The sequence below is a fragment of the Oncorhynchus clarkii genome, chromosome 10 (genome assembly GCF_045791955.1).
Source record: "Oncorhynchus clarkii lewisi isolate Uvic-CL-2024 chromosome 10, UVic_Ocla_1.0, whole genome shotgun sequence".
NCBI lineage: Eukaryota > Metazoa > Chordata > Actinopteri > Salmoniformes > Salmonidae > Oncorhynchus > Oncorhynchus clarkii.
This window is the reverse complement of record NC_092156.1, coordinates 33,468,679-33,491,486: the sequence shown is the minus strand read 5'-3', so window position 1 is coordinate 33,491,486 and position 22,808 is coordinate 33,468,679. Positions and strand designations below refer to the sequence as shown.

Here is a 22,808-nt window from a genome sequence, read left to right as displayed (position 1 = left end):
CTACATTAATGTGGATGCTACCGTGATTACAGATAGTCCTGAATGAATCGTGAATAATGATCAGTGTCTCATGAAGTCCACAATCAGCTCCTTCATTTTTTTTTACGTTGAGGGAGAGGTTATTTTCCTGGCACCACTCCACTAAGCAAGTTTAAGCGGTCCGGTTCAAAGCCTATGAAAATCCTGTTATCTACAGTGTGTGTAGTTTGGGAGTGTATATGAATGGTTGTCATCGTGAGCAGAATTCGTGTCTGGCAGTGGATGAGGGAGATTACCCTTGTACCGTCACAACTGAACTCTCCAATGGGTTTTAAAGTTAAGGTTAAATGGCTTTTCTAATTCATTCACAAAGCCCTAATGATGTTAAAGGGTTATTGGATTACATTACTACATGTCCTATTGTACCGTCCCCCTCATTCTCTTCCATGTATCCTGTCCTATTCCTCACAACTGGAATGGGGGGCAGGTTCTGAAATGTTTTCCTGGGGTTACAAAGTGAAAAAGTCAGAGGGATTTGGATATTATGAAATATTTAATACATTTAATGGCGTACTTGTACATATGTAATATTGTTTATGGTACAAGACAAGTGATAAGCATTGGATACATTAGTCTTCTTAAGCATGGACCACTACTATTATTTTAGCATTGTCATTCTATACTATATCTACACATCAAATCTTCAACAGCGTCAAGTGCACTCAAAGAAAGTGTGCACTTCTCAGGTGTGCACTCATAAAGTACTGTCGTTCTCATATAGTGACAGGCAGGCCTGAGAAGTACACTTAAAAATACAATTGTCTAATGGATAATTCACATACAGTAAATCAGTAAAAGGACGAAGAGCGTTAAAAGTTATAGTAATATAAAAATGTGGACTTGTTAAACTGTGTGTTTATAATAGTCGCCAGGTGGCAGAATAATTACTTTGGCTCCATTTCACAGATGAAGTTTGTTCCTGTCTCCCCTACAAACACTTTAGACTCACAGAAAACTACTTCTGTATGAAATGAGATCAATTAAGTCTACCTCACATTGCTGAATATTAACAGCTAGTATACAGTACGTACAAAACCCCACACACAGTATCTCCTGTGGTAAACACTGAATGGTTTAGTTGGCCTACTGCCCCTCGGAGTAGGATAAAGTTACCATTAGACACTGATCTAAGGTCAGTTTGGGATCCTCCTTAATGGTTAAGGTCAGCATTTGGGAAGGGTAGGATCTGATCTTAGATCTGTGCCTGAGGGTCACTTGTACCTGGAGTCTTCTCCCTCTGCTCTCTGCACGTGCTCAGACGGCCTTGCCCATAATGAGGAGGCTCATGAGGAAGACCATGATAAAGAAGAGCCACATGAAGAGTCGGTCCATGACCTTGGCCACCTTCCTCCACTCACCCGTACGTCTCTGAGTGGAACGCTGGTCATGATAGCAGCTGGCGATGTACTCTATGTTCCTGCGGAGCTCCTGGTGCTGACACACACACTGGACGCTCACCACCACCTCCCTCCTACCCCTATCCTCTGCACCTCCTAATGATCCTTTCCTTCTTTCACCTCCTCCTTCCACACAGCCTCTCTCTCCTCCTCCTCCACCTTTGCCTTTTTTTTCCTCTGCCCCTCCCATGCACCCAATTTTTCCTCTGAAACACTTCTCTCTTTCTGCCTCTCCTACTTCTCCCTTCTCCCTTCCTGCTGCTCCCTCCTCCTCCTCTTCTGCATCTATACTTACAAACAGGTCGTCTTTCCACCTACTGGGCTCAAACATTTGGTATGACCCTTTCTTCACATCCAGTCTATTCCCCTCCTCTTTCTCTTCCGGAGTCTTTATGCCCACCCCTCCCACTTCCTCTTCACCCCTCCCTTCCATGCCCCCCCAGGCCTGCCCGTTCACATCCCAGTTAGTACCTCTAGTTTGGGGGTTGATATTATGGTCGGGTGGGGGCTCAGGCGGGGCCTGTTTCTTGGGGGTTCCAGTGAAGCAGTTCTCTCCCACCTCGAAGACGAAGCAGATCCGTGCCAGGTAGTGCAGGATGAAGCGGCGGGCCCATTCAGGGACGGGACGCGCCTCCGGACCACAGTGATGGATATTCATGATGAAGATAGTCAGGGCGGTCGATGCGGTGATCATCGTCATGGTAGCAATGTAGTACTTCCCTGTGGAGAAATAGTGATCAGCAATACAGTCTATTTCATGTATAACAACTCAAATATTCAAACATAATCATTCAATGTAATGGTGTACATTGGCTAACATAACATCACTGCCTTGCAGGATTCTGGACCGTGTTAAATAGACAGACAAGTATAATTGCTCCAGAGAGAGAAGGCAGGGTATAGGTTATCAAGCTGTGGTTGCAGCACATTAAATGATCTGGACAGCCAATATCGACTTGCCTGGCCTCTGTACCATTGCATCAACATTATCCTACATACACCAACACAATTTAGTACAGCAGCTCTCTAAGCCAAGCACACACAAATACTACAACTCACACACAAATACTACAACTCAAATCATTGCTATATTGAAATATAAATGCAAAAATGCCTACACTCTTGTTTAACTCTGCATGCATTTCAAAGTTGATTCAAAAGTGATTTTTGCTCATCCCAATACTATCACAATAAAATATGGAATAGTATAGTGAATGTACATAGAAAATATGCTTATTCAGTATTCATAAAGGTCTCCCTGCTGTGTATCACATATCTACTATTCCAGGCAGTTAAATGGAGCAGCAGAGAGAGGCTGTATGAGGACATTGTGCTGAGCAAGACCCCTTCAATATTCACTAAACATTTCTGCCCGAGTTTATGGGAGAAGAAGATCTATAAAAGTCTCTGAGGCGAGCTGGTCAGTCTCTGTTAGTGTTGGAGAAGGAGATAAAATGACCTCAAAAGCCCAGAGAAAAGCATATATTCTAATGTGTCTCTTTCTCTCTGATTGCTGTACTCATGGCAAGCTGTTTCTCTCTCCCTTTCTCATTCTCTTTTTCTCCCTCCCTCCTCCATATCTCTCCCCCCTCTCTCTTTCTAACACCCCCAAGCCCCTCACCTATGAGTGGTACGTTCTCCGAGGGTGGCATGCTCTCTGCCACCAGCAGCTGGAACACGGTCAGGGCCAGCAGCACAGTGACCCCCAGGGACACTTTCTCCCCAGAGTCAGCCGGCAGGTAGAAGCCCAGCGGGGCCAGGAAGGAGATCATCATGCAAGGGATGAGTAGGTTGAAGATGTAGAAGGAGGCCCTGCGTTTCAGGTGCAGGGTGTAGGTGATGTCTGGGTAGGGGTCTGAGCAGCAGCCATACAGGATCACGTTCTTCTTGGCTGGCATACCCAGAACCTGTTGTTAGGATAGCATGGAAAATAATAGAAATGCGTGGCCTGGGGTAGTCTAGTGGTATAAGAACACACGTACACTGTATACACCAAAGTATGTGGATTCAGCTACTTCAGAAACACCCATTGCTGACATGTAAATAAAATCGAGCGCATGCGATCTCCATAGACAAACATTGGCAGTCCTTACTGATAGCTCAGTTACTTTCAACGTGGCAGACCTTTCCAACAAGTCAGTTTGTCACATTTCTGCCTTGCTGGAGCTGCCCCAGTCAACTGTAAGTGCTGTTATTGGGAAGTGGAAAGGTCTAGGAGAAACAGTGGTAGGCAACTCAAGCTCACAGAACAGGACTGCCGAGTGCTAAAGCGTGTAGCTCATAATAAAAACATTTCTGGCCTCGGTTGCAACACTCAATACCAAATTCCAAACTGCCTCTGGAAACTGTTTGTCGGGAGCTTCATGAAATGAGTTTCCATGGCCAAGCAGCCACATACAAGCCCAAGATCACCATGCGCAATGCCAAGCGTCTGCTGGAGTGGTGTAAAGTTCACCACCATTGGACTTTGGAGCAGTGGAAACACTGGAGTTATGAATCACGCTTCAACATCTGGCAGTCCGATGAATGAATCTGGGTTTGGCGCTTGTCAGTAGAACTCTACATTCCCGTATGCATATTGCCAACTGTAAAGTTCAGTGGAGGAGGAATAATGGTCTGGTGCTGTTTTTCATGGTCTAGGCTCCTTAGCTCCAGTGAAGGGAAATCTTGACACTACAGCATAAAATTACATTCTAGACCATTCTTTTCTTCCAGCTTTGTGGTAACAGTTTGGGGAAGGCCCTTACTTTTTCAGCATGACAATGCCACCGTGTACAAAGCTAGGTCCATACAGAAATGGTTTGCTGAGGACGTTGTGGAATAACTTGACTGGCATGTACAGTGCCTTGCGAAAGTATTCGGCCCCCTTGAACTTTGCGACCTTTTGCCACATTTCAGGCTTCAAACATAAAGATATAAAACTGTATTTTTTTGTGAAGAATCAACAACAAGTGGGACACAATCATGAAGTGGAACGACATTTATTGGATATTTCAAAGTTTTTTAACAAATCAAAAACTGAAAAATTGGGTGTGCAAAATTATTCAGCCCCCTTAAGTTAATACTTTGTAGCGCCACCTTTTGCTGCGATTACAGCTGTAAGTCGCTTGGGGTATGTCTCTATCAGTTTTGCACATCGAGAGACTGAAATTTTTTCCCATTCCTCCTTGCAAAACAGCTCGACCTCAGTGAGGTTGGATGGAGAGCATTTGTGAACAGAAGTTTTCAGTTCTTTCCACAGATTCTCGATTGGATTCAGGTCTGGACTTTGACTTGGCCATTCTAATACCTGGATATGTTTATTTTTGAACCATTCCATTGTAGATTTTGCTTTATGTTTTGGATCATTGTCTTGTTGGAAGACAAATCTCCGTCCCAGTCTCAGGTCTTTTGCAGACTCCATCAGGTTTTCTTCCAGAATGGTCCTGTATTTGGCTCCATCCATCTTCCCATCAATTTTAACCATCTTCCCTGTCCCTGCTGAAGAAAATCAGGCCCAAACCATGATGCTGCCACCACCATGTTTGACAGTGGGGATGGTGTGTTCAGGATGTTGCTTTTACGCCAAACATAACGTTTTGCATTGTTCCCAAAAAGTTAAATTTTGGTTTAATCTGACCAGAGCACCTTCTTCCACATGTTTGGTGTGTCTCCCAGGTGGCTTGTGGCAAACTTTAAACAACACTTTTTATGGATATCTTTAAGAAATGGCTTTCTTCTTGCCACTCTTCCATAAAGGCCAGATTTGTGCAATATACGACTGATTGTTGTCCTATGGACAGAGTCTCCCACCTCAGCTGTAGATCTCTGCAGTTCATCCAGAGTGATCATGGGCCTCTTGGCTGCATCTCTGATCAGTCTTCTCCTTGTATGAGCTGAAAGTTTAGAGGGACGGCCAGGTCTTGGTAGATTTGCAGTGGTCTGATACTCCTTCCATTTCAATATTATCGCTTGCACAGTGCTCCTTGGGATGTTTAAAGCTTGGGGATTTTTTTTGTATCCAAATCCGGCTTTAAACTTCTTCACAACAGTATCTCGGACCTGCCTGGTGTGTTCCTTGTTCTTCATGATGCTCTCTGCGCTTTTAACGGACCTCTGAGACTATCACAGTGCAGGTGCATTTATACGGAGACTTGATTACACACAGGTGGATTGTATTTATCATCATTAGTCATTTAGGTCAACATTGGATCATTCAGAGATCCTCACTGAACTTCTGGAGAGAGTTTGCTGCACTGAAAGTAAAGGGGCTGAATAATTTTGCACGCCCAATTTTTCAGTTTTTGATTTGTTAAAAAAGTTTGAAATATCCAATAAATGTCGTTCCACTTCATGATTGTGTCCCACTTGTTGATGATTCTTCACAAAAAAATACAGTTTTATATCTTTATGTTTGAAGCCTGAAATGTGGCAAAAGGTCGCAAAGTTCAAGGGGGCCGAATACTTTCGCAAGGCACTGTACATACTCTTGGATCTCGTCACGGTATCTCTGTGCATTCAAATTGCTATCAATAAAATGCAATTGTGTTCATTGTCCGTAGCTCATGCCTGCCACTATGGGGCACTCTGTTCACAATGTTGACGTCAGAAAACCGCTCGCCCATATGACGCCATACACATGGTCTATGTTTGTGAGGCCGGTTGGACGTACTGCCACATAGTCTAAAATGACATTGGAGGCGGCTTATGGTAGAGAAATTAACATTAAATACTCTGGCAACAGCTCTGGTGGACATTCCTGCAGTCAGCATGGCAATTGTATGATCCCTAAAAACTTGAGACATCTGTGGCATTGTGTTGTGTGACAAAATGTTTTAGAGCGGCCTTTTATTGTCCCCAGGACAAGGTGCACATGTGTAATGATCATGCCATTTAATCTGCTTCTTGATATGCCACACCTGTCAGGTGGATGGATTATCTTGGCAAAGAATAAATGCTTACTAACAGGGATGTAAACAAATTTGTGCACAAAATTAAACATAATTAGTGCAGAGATAAAAGCTTTTTGTATGCATGGAAAATGTTTTATTTCAGCTCATGAAACCTGGGACCAACACTTTACATGTTGCAATTATAGTTTTGTTCAGTGTAAAAATAACATCAAGATAAGACAGTCTTACAAATGCAAAAGTGTTTTCAATCAATAAAGTGCAAAAAGGGAATAAAGATCAGGCTTAGCCTGTATAGAAAAGTGGCAAAATAAACAAATCAATCTGACCTCCCACTCTACGTTGGCCACAAAGTCGGCCAGGTCAGCGCTGTCTAGGGCGTTGACCAGGTCCATCTGGTTGCCGTTGTGTGTCCAGGAGCCGAAGGTTAGGCGACACTGCTGGGCATCAAATGGGAAGAAGGACACATCCACGGAGCACGAGCTCTTACTGATGGCCGGCTGGTCCCACATGATCTGTCCGTCGTTACGGATCACCACGTTGGTCTCCATAGAGCTGGAGAACTGGTCATCAGCACTGGGGGGGGGGGGGGGGGGGGGGGGGGGTGTATGGGTAAGAGGTGAGAGGGAGGAGAGGGTGAAGGGGGAGTAGGGAGTTTGGAAAGAGGGGGGAGTGTATGGGGGAGAAATAGCAAAAGGATGATGGGAGGAGGAGAGACGGAGGGAGGGAGAAGAGCCAGGGGAATGAGTATGTGAGGAATTCATTCGCGAACATAGAAGGCAATTAAAACCATATAATTTTTTTTCTTATCTACAATTGATATTAAAGAAAAAGAGAAAAGATATACTTACTGTCAATAGACTAAAGACTCTTTAGAGGTGTGACTGGGAAAAGACAGAGGGCAGAAATGTAGGGAAGGACGATGGGCATGGAGTGTCTAATACCTTAATGACAGACAGACAGACAGACAGACAGACAGACAGACAGACAGACAGACAGACAGACAGACAGACAGACAGACAGACAGACAGACAGACAGACAGACAGACAGACAGACATAAAGACTTAAAGACAGACAGACAGACTTAAAGACAGATGGAGTGGTTGAAGAGGCAGATGAGAGGGTTAATGACAGTTAACGACAGGAAACCTGAATGACTCACAGAGAGATAAAGGATGTCATGATGGTCAGGCAGGATGACAGGATGGTCGAGGCACAAAGAGATTGGGGAGGCCAGGAGTGGAGCCCTCCTCTCATAGCCAACTCCTACACTCAGCACTCTCACTACATTTCTGACCTTGATCACGGGGACTGGACTGAACATAGAACTTTAATAGTCACCACCCTCAAAGGAATCTTTTCAGAAGCCATATTTTAGGAACTTAATCTGCATTCTGTGGCATCCCCCTGCTACGAACCATCCTCCAACAGGGATTCAGGAAGGGGATTATTTTGAGTTTCATGTAACACACATCCCTCACACCTGTCAAGATATAATCTCTGGAAAAAACGATATAGAACATGTTCAAGTCAAGCCCATCCTAAAGGGTTTACTGATTCAGTTGTGTGTTGTAATTACAACAAATAGAGATTAAAACATAACAAAATAAAGGGAGAAAAAGATACTGTGAAATAATAAATAGAAGGACTATTCCACTTATACTGTATCACCCAATACAAAACCCTGTGCATAGCAGTACGTCAAGATCCAGGTGCTAGTTTTGGCAAGAACAACTAGTATCCAAAAACAAGCGTAAAAACCGCATACTGGAAAAGACAGGCGACCAACCTTGTCTTTAGTTCTATTTATTTTTCATTTCAGGTTGACATTGACATAAATTATAACTAGTGCCAGGAAACCGTTCTGTCGACGTAACCTAACCAGGAAGAACCCCTGACACTAGTGAAAAAACTACTGCTCCAATACACTGTGATGAGCATCAGAAGCACACCTGTGGCCTTGACACCCCCTGAGTAATAGCATCTAGGGTGTCCAGGTTGTGTCCATAGCAGAGGAGGGTGAGGAAAAGGAATGTGAGGAAGAGGATAACAAACCCCTGCAGGAAGAACTGATGTGTCTCAATACCAGCCAGACCTACTTGTTATATAGGACAATATCAGGCCTCCATACATAACTACTAGGTATGCGGATGGTATCGAGACCATCGTAGTCCTCCTTCTTCCAAGTGAGGTAGGCGTCCGTCCACACCATCCGGATCCACAGGTACGTGGTCAGGATCTGGTTCCGCTCATCCTGCAGGGAAAACAGTATCAGAGGAGGCCTATACAGAGGATAAGTAGTGCATGTGGGGTCATTGTGGTGACCTTGTGTATGTATGCATTTGTGTATATGTTTTTGTGTGTGTTTACCATGTCAATGATCTGTGAGAGGGTGATCTGCAGTGTGACGTTGATGATGTGGTCTGTGTCCTCTACCGGTCTCAGAGCGTTGGTGTAGTTAGCGAACAAATCAGTCAACAACTTCTGAGCATATCTCCCATGAGCACCCAGACACACTGCCAGAGAGAGAGAGAGTAAGTGAGTGAGTTGTAAGCACAGTAAATAAAGCCTAGCAGAACTTAAGGAATCACATTAAAACCACATCACTCACAACCTTCATTATTATTCTAATTCAAGCCTCAGTTCCTCAAAGGAATGGGGCAAATTGACTCAACAGCATCCCAGCTTGATTAACCTAAGTGGTACCTTGTAATCCACTAAATGACTCCAAAGCTAGCCTACATGTATGTCTGGTCCTCCGTGCATGACTCACTACAACCATTACATTTGATAATGTTACAGTAACTTTGGTTAGCCTCCTTCCAATACTGAACAAGACATTTTCCATACACTCAAAAAGCTTACTTCTCTCAAATGTTGTGCACAAATTTGTTTACATCCCTGTTAGTGAACATTTCTCCTTTGCCAGCATGTTCCATCCAGCTGACAGGCGTGGCAAACCAACAAGCTTATTAAACAGCATGGTCATTACACAGGTGCACCTTGTGCTGGGGACAATAAAAGGCCACTCTAAAATGTGCAGGTCTGTCACACAACACAATGCCACAGATGTCAAGAATTTTGAGGGAGTGTGCAATTGGCATGCTGACTGCAGGAATGTCCACCAGAGCTGTTGCAAGATAATGTAATGTTCATTTCTCTACCATAAGCCCCCTCCAACGTTGTTTTAGAGAATTTGTCAGTATGTTCAACCGGCCTCACAACCGCAGAACACACCCCTACCTTTTGTTAAGGTATATGTGACCAACAGATGCATATCTGTATTCCCAGTCATGTGAAATCCATAGATTAGGCCCTAATGAATTTATTTTAATTGACTGATTTCCTTATATGAACTGTAACTCAGTAAAATCTTTGAAATCGTTTCATGTTGCATTGATATTTTTGTTCAGTGTATATGTAGGAACGTTAATTATTAATTCATTGATGAAGTGGTGGGAGAATCCTGCAGTCTCTCAAGCCTTTGTTGGAAGAGTTGCTGTTGGGTTTGGGACAGCTTATTGAGGCCCAGTTATATTTGGAATTGGTTTGGCAACAAACAAACAAATAAACAATACAATTCCAATCTCATGTCAATTTAATTAGAAATACAATTTGACAGACAGACACAGAGACAGACAGGCAGAGAGAGAGTGATAGAATGAGAAAGAAAGAGACAGAGACAGACAGACAAACAGAGGATGAGAGAGAGAGTATTGAGGGAGATGAATGGAAACAGAAATGGGAAATATTGGAGTGATAAACATGGAGTAGTAAATTAGGAGTGACTTTAGGGTAAGATGAGGAAAGACAGAGAGAAAGGTATGGAGGGAAGGAGGTAATTACTGAACGCTCTGGAGAGAAATGATGGAGAGACGTTAGAGAACGGAGGAGAAGGGAGGAGAGGGGAGGAGATAAGCAGGTAGGTAATTATAAACAGTAAATGAGATAACGTGTCCATCTAGAGCTGCTAAATGCCTGTCCATTCACTTCCTACTGCAGACAGCAAAGTGCAGCACAGCCACGCTCTATCTGGCACTACACCACCGATAGCAAAACATTTTACACACTCATTGTCTCTACACAACGGGGAACCCAGCCAAGATCTGCCCAGTGACGTGAGCCTACCAGACGAGCTAAATGCCTTCTATGCCCGCTTCAAGGCAAGCAACACTGAACCATGTGTGAGAGCACCAGCTGTTCCAGACGACTGTGTGATCACGCTCTCTGTAGCCGATGTGAGTAAGATCTTTAAACAGGTTAGCATTCACAAGGCCACAGGGCCAGATGGATTACCAGGACGTGTACTCAGAGCATGCGCTGACCAGCTGGCAAGTGTCTTCACTGACATTTTCAACCTCTCTCTGACCAAGTCTGTAATACCTACATATTTCAAGCAAACCACCATAGTCCCTGTGCCTAAGAACAACAAGGTAACCTGTCTAAATGACTACCGCCCCGTAGCACTCACATTTGTAGCCATGAGATGCCTTGAAAGGCTGGTCATGGCTCACATCAACACCATCATCCCAAAAATACTGGACCCACTCCAATTCTGCCCTTTCCCACCTGGACAAAAGGAACACCTACGCAAGAATGCTGTTCATTGACAACCGCTCAGCATTCAACACCATAGTGCCCTCCAAGCTCATCACTAAGCCAAGGAACCTGGGACTGAACACCTCCCTCTGCAAATAGATCCTGGATGTCCTGATGGACCGCCCCCAGGTGGTGAGGGTAGACAACAACACATCCGCCACGCTGACCCTCAACAGGGGGGCCCCTCAGGGGTACATGCTCAGTCCCATCCTGTACTCGCTGTTCACCCACGACTGCGTGGCCGCTCACAACTCCAACACCATCCTTACGTTTGCCGATGACACACAGACACACTTTACGTATGCTGCTGCTACTCCATTTATATATTCTGACTGCCTTGTCACTTTTACCCCTACCCACATACTGCATTACCTCAACTACCTCGTACCCCTGCCCATTGACTTGGTACTGGTACTCCTTGTATATAGCCCCATTGTTTTTGTGTTAATATTTTCTTTATCAAATTTGTCTTACTTTTTAACCTTGCACTGTTGGGAATGGGCTCGTAAGTTAGCATTTCACTGTTGTATTCGGCGAATGTAACCAATAATATTTTATTTGAGACACCTACTACTGCCAAAGATTGTACAGGCACTAATTCTCAAACAACGCATGCATGTGTTTGTGTGGGAGAGAGAAATTCGAAAAACAGGCAAATCCCAGCTAGCACATAACATTGAGAACTATGTTTCTTGGCACTTGGTGAGTGTGGTTGTCCTATGGTTATTTTGCATACAACCCTCCCACAATTGTATGGGAATGGTGCTGGATAGCTGCTTGACTTTGGAACAGTATCCGCACATAAGGAACTTGAAGAAAAAAAAACAATCTTGGTATTTCATCACTTTACATTGAATTGAGTAGTTCAGAGAATGTTAGTAACATTCCCCTGTGGGAATTTTAATACCCCAGCATAACATTTCCTAATGGTTCTATTTAAAGTCATGTTCTCAAACTGTTCAGAGAACGGTAAGAAAACTTTTCATAAAATCTTTAGTAACGTTCAGAGACCATTAAGAAGTGTGTAACGTGTACTTAAGAATCGGGAAGCAAGTACAGGGAGTGAATTGAATAAATTAACAAACAGAACAAGAAACACTTGGCATACAGACATGAAACAAACAATCAATAACGCCTGGGGAAAGAACCAAATGGAGTGACAGATACAGTATAGGGGGAGGTAATAAGGAAGGTGATAGAGTCCAGGTGGATCTCATGAAGCGCAGGTGTGCGTAATAATGAGCAAACTGGCAACAACGAGTGCCAGAGAGGAGGAGCGAGAGTAGACGAGACAGTACCCTGTCCCTGATGCGCAGCTCCAGCCGCCGACCAAAGAGACAGTCCCGAGAACCAAGAACCTGCAGAGCCAGCTGAGGCGAGGGAACCTGCAGAGCCAACTGAGGCGCGGGAACCCCAGTAGCGTCGGCAATGGAAGCCTGACAAGCCAACCGAGGTTTGTGAACCTATCAAGCCAGCTGAGGCATGGAAGCTTGACTAGCCAGCTGGGGCATCCCCGGTTGCGTTGGCAGCCGCCCTTGGACCCGACGTCACCAGTTGAATTTTATTTATTTTTTAAATATGAAAAAAAAAAGCCCTGTTGCTTCCCTTTGGGGGAGACGTTATTCTGTAATATGTACACTAATAATCAAGAAGCAAGTACAGGGATTGAATTTGATAAATAAACAAAACAAGAAACACGAGTAGTGAACAGGCATGAAACAGAGTCAATAACACCTGGGGAAAGAACCAAAGGGAGTGACAGATAAAGGGGAGGTAATCAGGAAGGTGATAGAGTCCAGATGAGTCTCATGAAGCGCAGGTGCGCTTAACGATGGTGGCAGGTGTGCATAATAATGAGTAAACTGGCGACAATGAGCGCCAGAGGAGGAGCGGGAGTTTGTTGGCAGCAACCGGCTGTGATTGGGAGTACCATAGGGTGACGCACAATTGGTCCGGGTTTGGCCGGTGTAGGAAAAGCAATGTTGTAACTAAGAATTTTTCTTCACTGACTTGCCTAGTTGCCTAGTTAAATAAAAATAGAAATGGCAGCTGTAAAGATCAACAAAAATGTTATCTGTTCGTCGGGGGTAGATTTTTCTTTTGTCAAACTTTCTTTATTGATGGAAACAGTGTTTTTTGATTAAATTATGATTGCAGAGTAATTTTGAAGGTACCTCAGGGAACGTGATGTCATTGTGTAATATTAAAGCTCCACTCCACAATTCTAAACGCCTTGGCTAAATAAATAAAAAAATACTGTTTCTTTACTGGAAAAGGATTGTGCTGACTTTAAAGAATGCCTGAAATGCTTCGCCTTGCTTTTCTGGTTGGCTGGATGCAAGTTTCACCATCCAATTATTACAGATCTACAGGAGTGCATGTTTTACCATGGCACGATTAATTATGGCTTGAATCCCGCTAACGGGATCGATATGACTACAGTCAGTGAAAGTGCAGGGTGCCAAATTCAAAACAACAGAAATCTCATAATTACAATTCCTGAAATATAGAATTATTTTACACCATTTTAAAGATACACTTGTTGTTAATCCCACCACAGTGTCTGATTTCAAAAAGGCTTTACAGCGAAAGCACAACATCTGATTATGTTAGGTCAGAGCCTAGTCACAAAAACACACACAGCCATTTTCCAGCCAAAGAGAGGAGTCACAAAAAGCAGAAATAGAGATAAAATTAATCACTAACCTTAGATGATCTTCATCAGATGACACTCATAGGACTTCATGTTACACAATACATGTATGTTTTGTTCGATAAAATTCATATTTATATACAAAAATCTGAGTTTACATTGGCGCGTTATGTTCAGTAGTTCCAAAATATCCGTTGATTTTGCAGAGAGCCACATTAATTTACAAAAATACTCATAATAAACATTGATAAAAGATACAACTATTATTCATGGATTTATAGATACACTTCTCCTTAATGCAACCGCTGTGTCAGATTTCAAAAAAGCTTTACCGAAAAAGCACACCATGCAATAATCTGAGTACAGCTCTCAGACAACAAATCAAGCCATACAGATATCCGCCATGTTGTGGAGTCAACAGAAGTCAGAAATAACGTTATAAATATTCACTTACCTTTGATGATCTTCATCAGAATGCACTCCCAGGAATCCCAGTTCCACAATAAATGTTTGAGTTGTTCGATAAAGTCCATAATTTATGTCCAAATACCTCCTTTTTGTTTGCGCGTTTAGCCCAGTAATCCACCTTCATGACGCGCAAGCAGACGAAAAGTCAAAAAGTTCCATTACAGTCCGTAGAAACATGTCAAACGAAGTATAGAATCAATCTTTAGGATGTTTTTTTATCATAAATATTCAATAATGTTCCAACCGGAGAATCCTTTGTCTTCAGGAACTCAAGCTAACTCTTACGTGAACGCGCGTGGTCAGCTCATGCCACTCTGCCAGACCACTGACTCATTCAGCTCCCATTGCCCCCTCCTTCACAGTAGAAGCATCAAACAAGGTTCTAAAGACTGTTGACATCTAGTGGAAGCCTTAGGAAGTGCAATTTGACCCCATAGACACTGTATATTCCATAAGCAAAGAGTTGAAAAACTACAAACCTCAGATTTCCCACTTCCTGGATTGTTTCTCAGGTTTTTGCCTGCCATGTGAGTTCTGTTATACTCACAGACATCATTCAAACCGTTTTAGAAACTTCAGTGTTTTCTATCCAAATCTACTAATATTCTAGCTTTTGGGCCTGAGTACCAGGCAGTTTACTCTGGGCATCTTATTTATGCAAGATACTCAATACTGCCCCCAGCCATAAGAAGTTAAAGCATCAGACAATCTCACTGCATATGTAGTTGATTTTATTCTAACACATATGGTGCGTCTGTCTATATATGGAAAAATAGGTTTAAACATTTCGATATACTAATAATATGCATATATTAGCAACTGGGCCTGAGTAGCAGGCAGTTTACTCTGGGCACCTTATTCATCCAAGCTACTCAATACTGCCCCCAGCCATAATCCTGCTCATGCCCTTCACTCAACTCGCTCTCCTCTAGCAACTGGACACACACACACACTCACACAGAGACACAAACACATGCACACACACACACAAGAACTTTGGGATCAACTCTAATGGTCGTTTCAGAAGCCAGGACCTCATTTACTATGGCTCTGGGTCATCACTATCTGGACATAATTAACAAGCTTTCTAATCACAAATAATTTTTTATATCACTATCACTAACCATAACTTTAAATGTTACCCCTAACCATAGTATGTAACATACACTATATGACCTAAAGTATGTGGAAACCTGCTCATTGAACATCTCATTCCAATATCATGGGCATTAATATGGAGATGGTCCCCCATTTGCTGCTATAACAGCATCCACTCTTCTGGGAAGGCTTTCCACTAGATGTTGAAACATTGCTGTGAGGACTTGCTTACATTCAACCACAAGAACATCAGTGAGGTCGGGCACTGGTGTTGGGCGATTAGGCCTGGCTCGCAGTCTGCGTTCCAATTCATCCCAAAGGTGTCCGATGGAGTTGAGGTCAGGGCTCTGTGCAGGCCAGTCAAGTTCTTTCACACTGATCTAGACAAACCATTTATGTATGGACCTTGCTTTGTACACAGCGGCATTGTCATGCTGAGACAGCAAAGGGCCTTCCCCAAACTGTTGCCACAAAGTTGGAAGCACAGAAATGTCTAGAATGTCATTGTATGCTGTAGCATTAAGCTTTCCCTTCACTGGAACTAAGGGGCCTAGCCCGAACCATGAAAAACAGCCTCAGCCCAATATTCTTCCTCCACCAAACTTTACAGTTGGCACAGTGCATTGGGGCAAGCAGTGTTCCCTTGGAATTGCACATGGTGATCTTAGGCGTGTGAGCGACTGCTTGGCAATGGAAACCTAACAAACAGTTATTGGGCTGACGTTGCTTCCAGTGTCCGTTTGGAACTCGGTAGTGAGTTTTGCAACCGAGGACAGGCAATTTCTTTATGAGCTACACGCTTCAGCACTCAGCGGTCCCGTTCTGTGAGCTTGTGTTGCCTACCACTTCATGGCTGAGCCGTTGCTGCTCCTAGATGTTTCCACTTCACAATAACAGCACTAACAGTTGACCAGGGCAACCCTAGCAGGGCAGAAATTTGATGAACTGACTTGTTGGAAAGGTAGCATCCTATTTCAGTGCCACGTTGAAAGTCACTGAGCTCTTCAGTAAGGCCATTCTACTGCCAATGTATATGAAGATTGCTTGGCTGTGTGCTCCATTTTAAACACCTGGCAGCAACGAGTGTGGTTGAAATAGCCGAATCCACTAATTTTAAGGGGTGTCCACATACTTTTGTACATACAGTGGATTCGGAAAGTCATCATGCCCCTTGACTTTTTCCACTTTGTTACGTTACAGCCTTAATCTAAAATTGATGAGGAAAAAATTTATTTAATCAATCTACACACAATACCTCATAATAACAAAGCGAAAAGTTGATATATATATAGCATGGTGGTAACAGCATCATGCTGTGGGGATGTTTTTCAGCGGCAGGAACTTGGAGACTAGTCAGGATCGAGAAAAAGATGAACGGAGCAAAGTACAGAGAGATCCTTGATGAAAACCTACTCCTGAGCACTCAGCACCTCAGACCGGGCTGGAGGTTCACATTCCAACAGGACAATGACCCTAAGCACACAGCCAAGGTAACGCAGGAGTGGCTTCGGGACAAGTCTCTGAATGTCCTTGAGTGGCCCAGCCAGAGCCCAGACTTGAACCCGATTGAACATCTCTGGAAAGACCTGAAAATAGCTGTGCAGCGACTCTCCCCATCCAACCTGACAGAGCTTGAGAGGATCTGCAGAGAAGAATGTGAGAAACTCCCCAAATACAGGTGGGCCAAGCTTGTAGCGTCATACCCCCCAAAAACTTGAGGCTGCAATCGCTGCCAAAGGTGTTTCAACAAAGTACTGAGTAAATGTCATACTTCCGTTTTTTTATTTTTAACAAGTTTGTAACAATTTCTAAAAACGTTTTTTTGCTTTGTCATTATGGGGTATTGTGTGTAGATTGCTGAGGGAAAACATTTATTTAATACATTTTAGAATAAGGCTGTAATGTATCAAAATGTGGAAAAGGTCAAGGGCTCTGAATACTTTCTGAATGCACTCCGTCCTACACCAAATCCTCTTATTTATTATCAGTGATATGATCATTTGTACTACCATTATGGTTACCACTATTTATTATGATTATTATAATTTATTACTATTACTATTACTTTCATTGATGTTATTACTACAATTAAAATGATCCTCATTATTGATATTATCATGATTCATATTATGGTTACTAACACTATTAATATTAATTTCATTACTTCTGATACTACTTATCATTATTATTGGTACGAGGTATGACCAGAAACATGGACTACATTGAATCTCATGCTATAACATAAAATAATATCTGTTTGCTTAAATGCTTAATTTCAACTGAATGCTGCTCCTGGTTAAAGGTCATTTGATTTTTGTATGAAGTGCCTATATTAGTATGTGTATTATCTGTCTAATTTGAAAGGAATTCATGCATTCAGTCATTTTTTTTCTCTAATTGTACAGAAGTGATATATTACAACTGAGGTGAAAGGGTAGGAAGTGCTTACTGCTGCTAACCTGATTTTGTGCTGTAAGTGTCACACTACAAGGGAAGGGTTCCAATTTATTATGGGCCCTAGAATCCATGTGACGAAACAATGCTACCCAAGGAAAGTGGTAGCACCGTTGGAGGTCATTTTATTCATGATTTTAAATAGCCTTTGGTTTGGGCTTGGTAATAATGTCTTAATGTACAGTTCGAACAAAAACAATTTCTAAAGACAGTGCTGGAAAAAAATATATGCAACGGATCACATACAACTAAAATAAATACAATATTATGTGGAAATGGGAGGAGACCAATGCATTTGGGGTTCTACAAGAAACAAAGATAATAACCCCAGTTAGGAAGAGTTCTCAATACTTACAGTATACATTTAAATTGCTGGCGGAATAAAAATGTAAATGGCCTTAAGAAGGAAAACAATATTGTTAAAACTGGATGTGATATCACCTTTCTCCACGAAACACATTTATCTAAAGAGGAACATAGAAAACTAGAACGACTGGCAACAGGACAGGTGTTTTCCTCTTCCTACTGTTCAGCAAGAAGAGGGTAGCAATAATGATAACAAACAAAAAAGAATATTCTCTTTCACTCAGAACGAACCCTTGCAAAGACAGAAGATACATACTAGTAAAGAGAAGGATTAAGGGCATGGAAATAACATTATTAAATGTATACAGTGCCTTGCGAAAGTATTCGGCCCCCTTGAACTTTGCGACCTTTTGCCACATTTCAGGCTTCAAACATAAAGATATAAAACTGTATTTTTTTGTGAAGAATCATGAATCACAATCATGAAGTGGAACGACATTTATTGGATATTTCAAACTTTTTTAACAAATCAAAAACTGAAAAATTGGGCGTGCAAAATTATTCAGCCCCTTTACTTTCAGTGCAGCAAACTCTCTCCAGAAGTTCAGTGAGGATCTCTGAATGATCCAATGTTGACCTAAATGACTAATGATGATAAATACAATCCACCTGTGTGTAATCAAGTCTTCGTATAAATGCACCTGCACTGTGATAGTCTCAGAGGTCCGTTAAAAGCGCAGAGAGCATCATGAAGAACAAGGAACACACCAGGCAGGTCCGAGATACTGTTGTGAAGAAGTTTAAAGCCGGATTTGGATACAAAAAGATTTCCCAAGCTTTAAACATCCCAAGGAGCACTGTGCAAGCGATAATATTGAAATGGAAGGAGTATCAGACCACTGCAAATCTACCAAGACCTGGCCGTCCCTCTAAACTTTCAGCTCATACAAGGAGAAGACTGATCAGAGATGCAGCCAAGAGGCCCATGATCACTCTGGATGAACTGCAGAGATCTACAGCTGAGGTGGGAGACTCTGTCCATAGGACAACAATCAGTCGTATATTGCACAAATCTGGCCTTTATGGAAGAGTGGCAAGAAGAAAGCCATTTCTTAAAGATATCCATAAAAAGTGTTGTTTAAAGTTTGCCACAAGCCACCTGGGAGACACACCAAACATGTGGAAGAAGGTGCTCTGGTCAGATGAAACCAAAATTGAACTTTTTGGCAACAATGCAAAACGTTATGTTTGGCGTAAAAGCAACACAGCTCATCACAATGAACACACCATCCCCACTGTCAAACATGGTGGTGGCAGCATCATGGTTTGGGCCTGCTTTTCTTCAGCAGGGACAGGGAAGATGGTTAAAATTGATGGGAAGATGGATGGAGCCAAATACAGGACCATTCTGGAAGAAAACCTGATGGAGTCTGCAAAAGACCTGAGACTGGGACGGAGATTTGTCTTCCAACAAGACAATGATCCAAAACATAAAGCAAAATTTACAATGGAATGGTTCAATAATAAATATATCCAGGTGTTAGAATGGCCAAGTCAAAGTCCAGACCTGAATCCAATCGAGAATCTGTGGAAAGAACTGAAATCTGCTGTTTACAAATGCTCTCCATCCAACCTCACTGAGCTCGAGCTGTTTTGCAAGGAGTAATGGGAAAAAATGTCAGTCTCTCGATGTGCAAAACTGATAGAGACATACCCCAAGCGACTTACAGCTGTAATCGCAGCAAAAGTTGGCGCTACAAAGTATTAACTTAAGGGGGCTGAATAATTTTGCACGCCCAATTTTTCAGTTTTTGATTTGTTAAAAAAGTTTGAAATATCCAATAAATGTCGTTCCACTTCATGATTGTGTCCCACTTGTTGTTGATTCTTCACAAAAAAATACAGTTTTATATCTTTATGTTTGAAGCCTGAAATGTGGCAAAAGGTCGCAAAGTTCAAGGGGGCCGAATACTTTCGCAAGGCACTGTATATGAAATAATATTTATTTGTACAGCTGTGGACAGGTCGAGGATATTGAGACAGTAGCATATCTGTCTTAAATATAGGCTGTAATAATGTGTAAAACTATTGACTATAAAAGTGTGCTGTTTTCTGTTGATTTACTGTATACAGCTTGTATCATAAGGAAGGACCAAGGCAGGTGGATTAATTTGCATACAGGGAAGAACCAGGGAATCTGGTCACAATACGGACACTATGGGAATATAAGAGACATTTTATTACCATACTTATCGGATCATCTTGATCGGATGACCACAACCACATGTTAATGCAAGGTGTAACCACAGCTCCTGTTTCCCCTTTATTCATCTGCTATCTTTTGTCTCCTGTCAGTATCTGCAGGACCAGGCATGAGTCTGGGTTAGAGGTCACAGGGATGACAGCATTAACCCGTTGACTGCTGGCAGATATCACGTGTCCAGACAACAGAGTTTGTAGGTGTAATGGTGTAATCTGTCATTCTCTCATCTGCTCTGATCTCTTTTGTGTGTGTGTGTGTGTGTGTGTGTGTGTGTGTGTGTGTGTGTGTGTGTGTGTGTGTGTGTGTGTGTGTGTGTGTGTGTGTATATTTGCTCTTTCAGCTCAGTGGTCACGTCAGAACACACGAGCTGTTGGTTTGAGACCCAGATGGTGGGGATTATCAAGGGATGATATGGAGAGCAAGAGAGAGGAATTATGAGAGGAACAGCTTGCCATGAGTGCAATCAATCAAATGTATAAAGCCCGTTTTATATCAGCAGTTGTCCCAGTGTTTATAAAGAAACCCAGCCTAAACCCTCAACGAGCAACCAATGCAGATGTAGAAGCATGGGCACATCAATCAGGTATTAATGTACAAACACATCATCTCCACAGTTTTGTGAAGAGTGACACCAGCAATAACATTAATAATAGGGTCAAGCACTATGACATGGTAGACCAAGTACATCACCTAAGTTTTCATCCTGAAATCACCAACCCAGAGTACATAGTGACAGTTCATGGATGCATGCATGTCATATCCACAGTCCACCTTTGCACCTTAATACATCGTTGAGGGGTTGTTCATTCATTCAGCATCCAATGTGAATGTATAATCTGCCACATTTTCAATGTTAGGTCAGTTAGGTCACTATATTGTAGTGGGCATTTTAGAACACTCGGGGAATAAAACGAAATGGCCTACTGTTAGGCTACGGACTGCTAAAGTGAGAAAAATTGCCCTCAAATTCTTCCATCGATAAGCAATCAGAACCTTGTCTCTAATGCAATACATGTTGTTAAATTGTTAAGCAAAAAATGAGCACGTACCTGGAAGAAAACTAAAACAGAGGAAGAATAGCCACGTAGAAAAGACTCTCCATAGATGCATGGTGCTGAACTGGCACAATATGCCGAGTTGTTTGACACAGCGGGCAGAAGAGCAAAATAGCCCCCTACAGCTGAGAGAATTTACCGTATTTGGGGAGTTCAGCGTAGGCCTGAAACGCGCTGCGAAGAGACAGCTGCGCACAGAGCTGGTTTTGGATGGACTGCCGCTGTATCCAGTAACCTAGTCTTCTTACCGCGCTGTGGTGCGCGCCCCACATGGTGCAAGAGGAGGCATGGCGCGCCGTGCGATGTTATATACACTGCCATTAAAGTATTCACACCCCAGAACTTTATCCACATTTTGATTAAAGCCTGAATTTAAAATGGATTAATTTGAGAGAAAAAAATTAAATAGTCACCGGCCTACACAGAATACCCGATAATGTCAAAGTGGAATGATGTTTTTCGAATTTTTTACAAATTCATAGAGTTAATGAGTATTCAACTCCTTTGTTATACGAACCTAAATAATTACAAGAGTAAAAATGTGCTTAAGTCACAAGTTCCAGTGCCCTTCTTTGAGTCATCTATTGGTAGATGTAAAAAAATAAAGCAGACATTGAATATTCCTTTGAGCATGGTGAAGTTTTTACACTTTGGATGGTGTATCAATACACCCAGTCACTACAAAATTACAGGCCTCCTTCCTAACACAGTCACCAGAGTCGAAGGAAACTGCTCAGGGATTTCCCCATGAGGCCAATGGTGACTTAATCAGTTAAGAGTTTAATGGGTGTGATAGGTGAAAACTGCAGATGGATGAACACCATTGTAGTTACTACGCAATACTAACATAATTGACAGAGTGAAAGGAAAGAAGCCTGTAGAACATGTCAATCCACGGAGGGCTGAATGTATGCGGGTTTTCACTCTTCCCTTGTACTTGATGAATTAAGGTCACTAATTAGTAAGAAACTCTCCTCACCTGGTTGTTTAGGCCTTAATTGAAAGGAAAACACAAAAGCTAGGCCCTCACTGGAATTAGTTTTGAGACCCCTGATGGAGAGAATAAAAATATTCCAAAACATGCATCCTGTTTGCAACAAGGCACTACAGTAATACTGCAAAAAAATGCAGCAAAGCAATATACTTTTTGTCCTGAATACAAAAGTGTTACGTTTGGGGCAAAAACAATACATTAAAGTTCAATTTTTTTCAAGAATAGTGGTGGCTGCATCATGTTGTGTATATGCTTGTAGTTGTTAAGGACTGGGGAGTTTTTCCCAGGATGAAAAGTAATGGAGCTAAGCACAGGCAAAATCCTAGAGGAAAACCTTGTTCCATCTGCTTTTCATCACACACCTTTCAGCAGGACAATAACCTAAAACACAAGGCCATATCTAGTTCTCACTGTCATTATGGGATATTGTGTGTAATGGGTGAGAAACAAAACCTATTTCATCCATTTTGAACTCCGGCTTTAACAATAAATTGTGGAATAAGTAATCGGGTACAAATACTTTTTGAAGGCACTGTAATAATGTGCAGAATGAATGAATGGTAGGTTACATGCAATACTGTAAATCCATTTG

General features: G+C 42.3%; 1 protein-coding gene across 1 annotated transcript; it reads right to left on the bottom strand.

The window, feature by feature from the left end:
• Nucleotides 1-558: 558 nt before the first annotated feature.
• Nucleotides 559-21,446, bottom strand: LOC139419508 (neuronal acetylcholine receptor subunit alpha-10-like). The gene is made up of 6 exons (XM_071169467.1): nucleotides 21,217-21,446; nucleotides 8,697-8,842; nucleotides 8,426-8,580; nucleotides 6,655-6,901; nucleotides 3,058-3,343; nucleotides 559-2,156 (listed from the first exon to the last, which is right to left on the bottom strand). Exons 1-6 carry the CDS (start codon nucleotides 21,275-21,277, stop codon nucleotides 1,294-1,296), a joined length of 1,758 nt encoding a protein of 585 aa, XP_071025568.1. The 5' UTR covers nucleotides 21,278-21,446; the 3' UTR covers nucleotides 559-1,293.
• Nucleotides 21,447-22,808: the final 1,362 nt, after the last annotated feature.

What these genes read in the sequence shown, in the direction of transcription:
- LOC139419508 (XM_071169467.1), bottom strand. Translation starts at nt 21,277, where the DNA reads ATGCATCTATGGAGAGTCTTTTCTACGTGGCTATTCTTCCTCTGTTTT. An exon ending in TCTCACAGATCATTGACATG is followed by an intron (nt 8,581 to 8,696) that starts GTAAACACACAC and finishes TTTTCCCTGCAG; the next exon opens with GATGAGCGGAACCAGATCCT. An exon ending in GATATTGTCCTATATAACAA is followed by an intron (nt 6,902 to 8,425) that starts GTAGGTCTGGCT and finishes CCCCCCCCCCAG; the next exon opens with TGCTGATGACCAGTTCTCCA.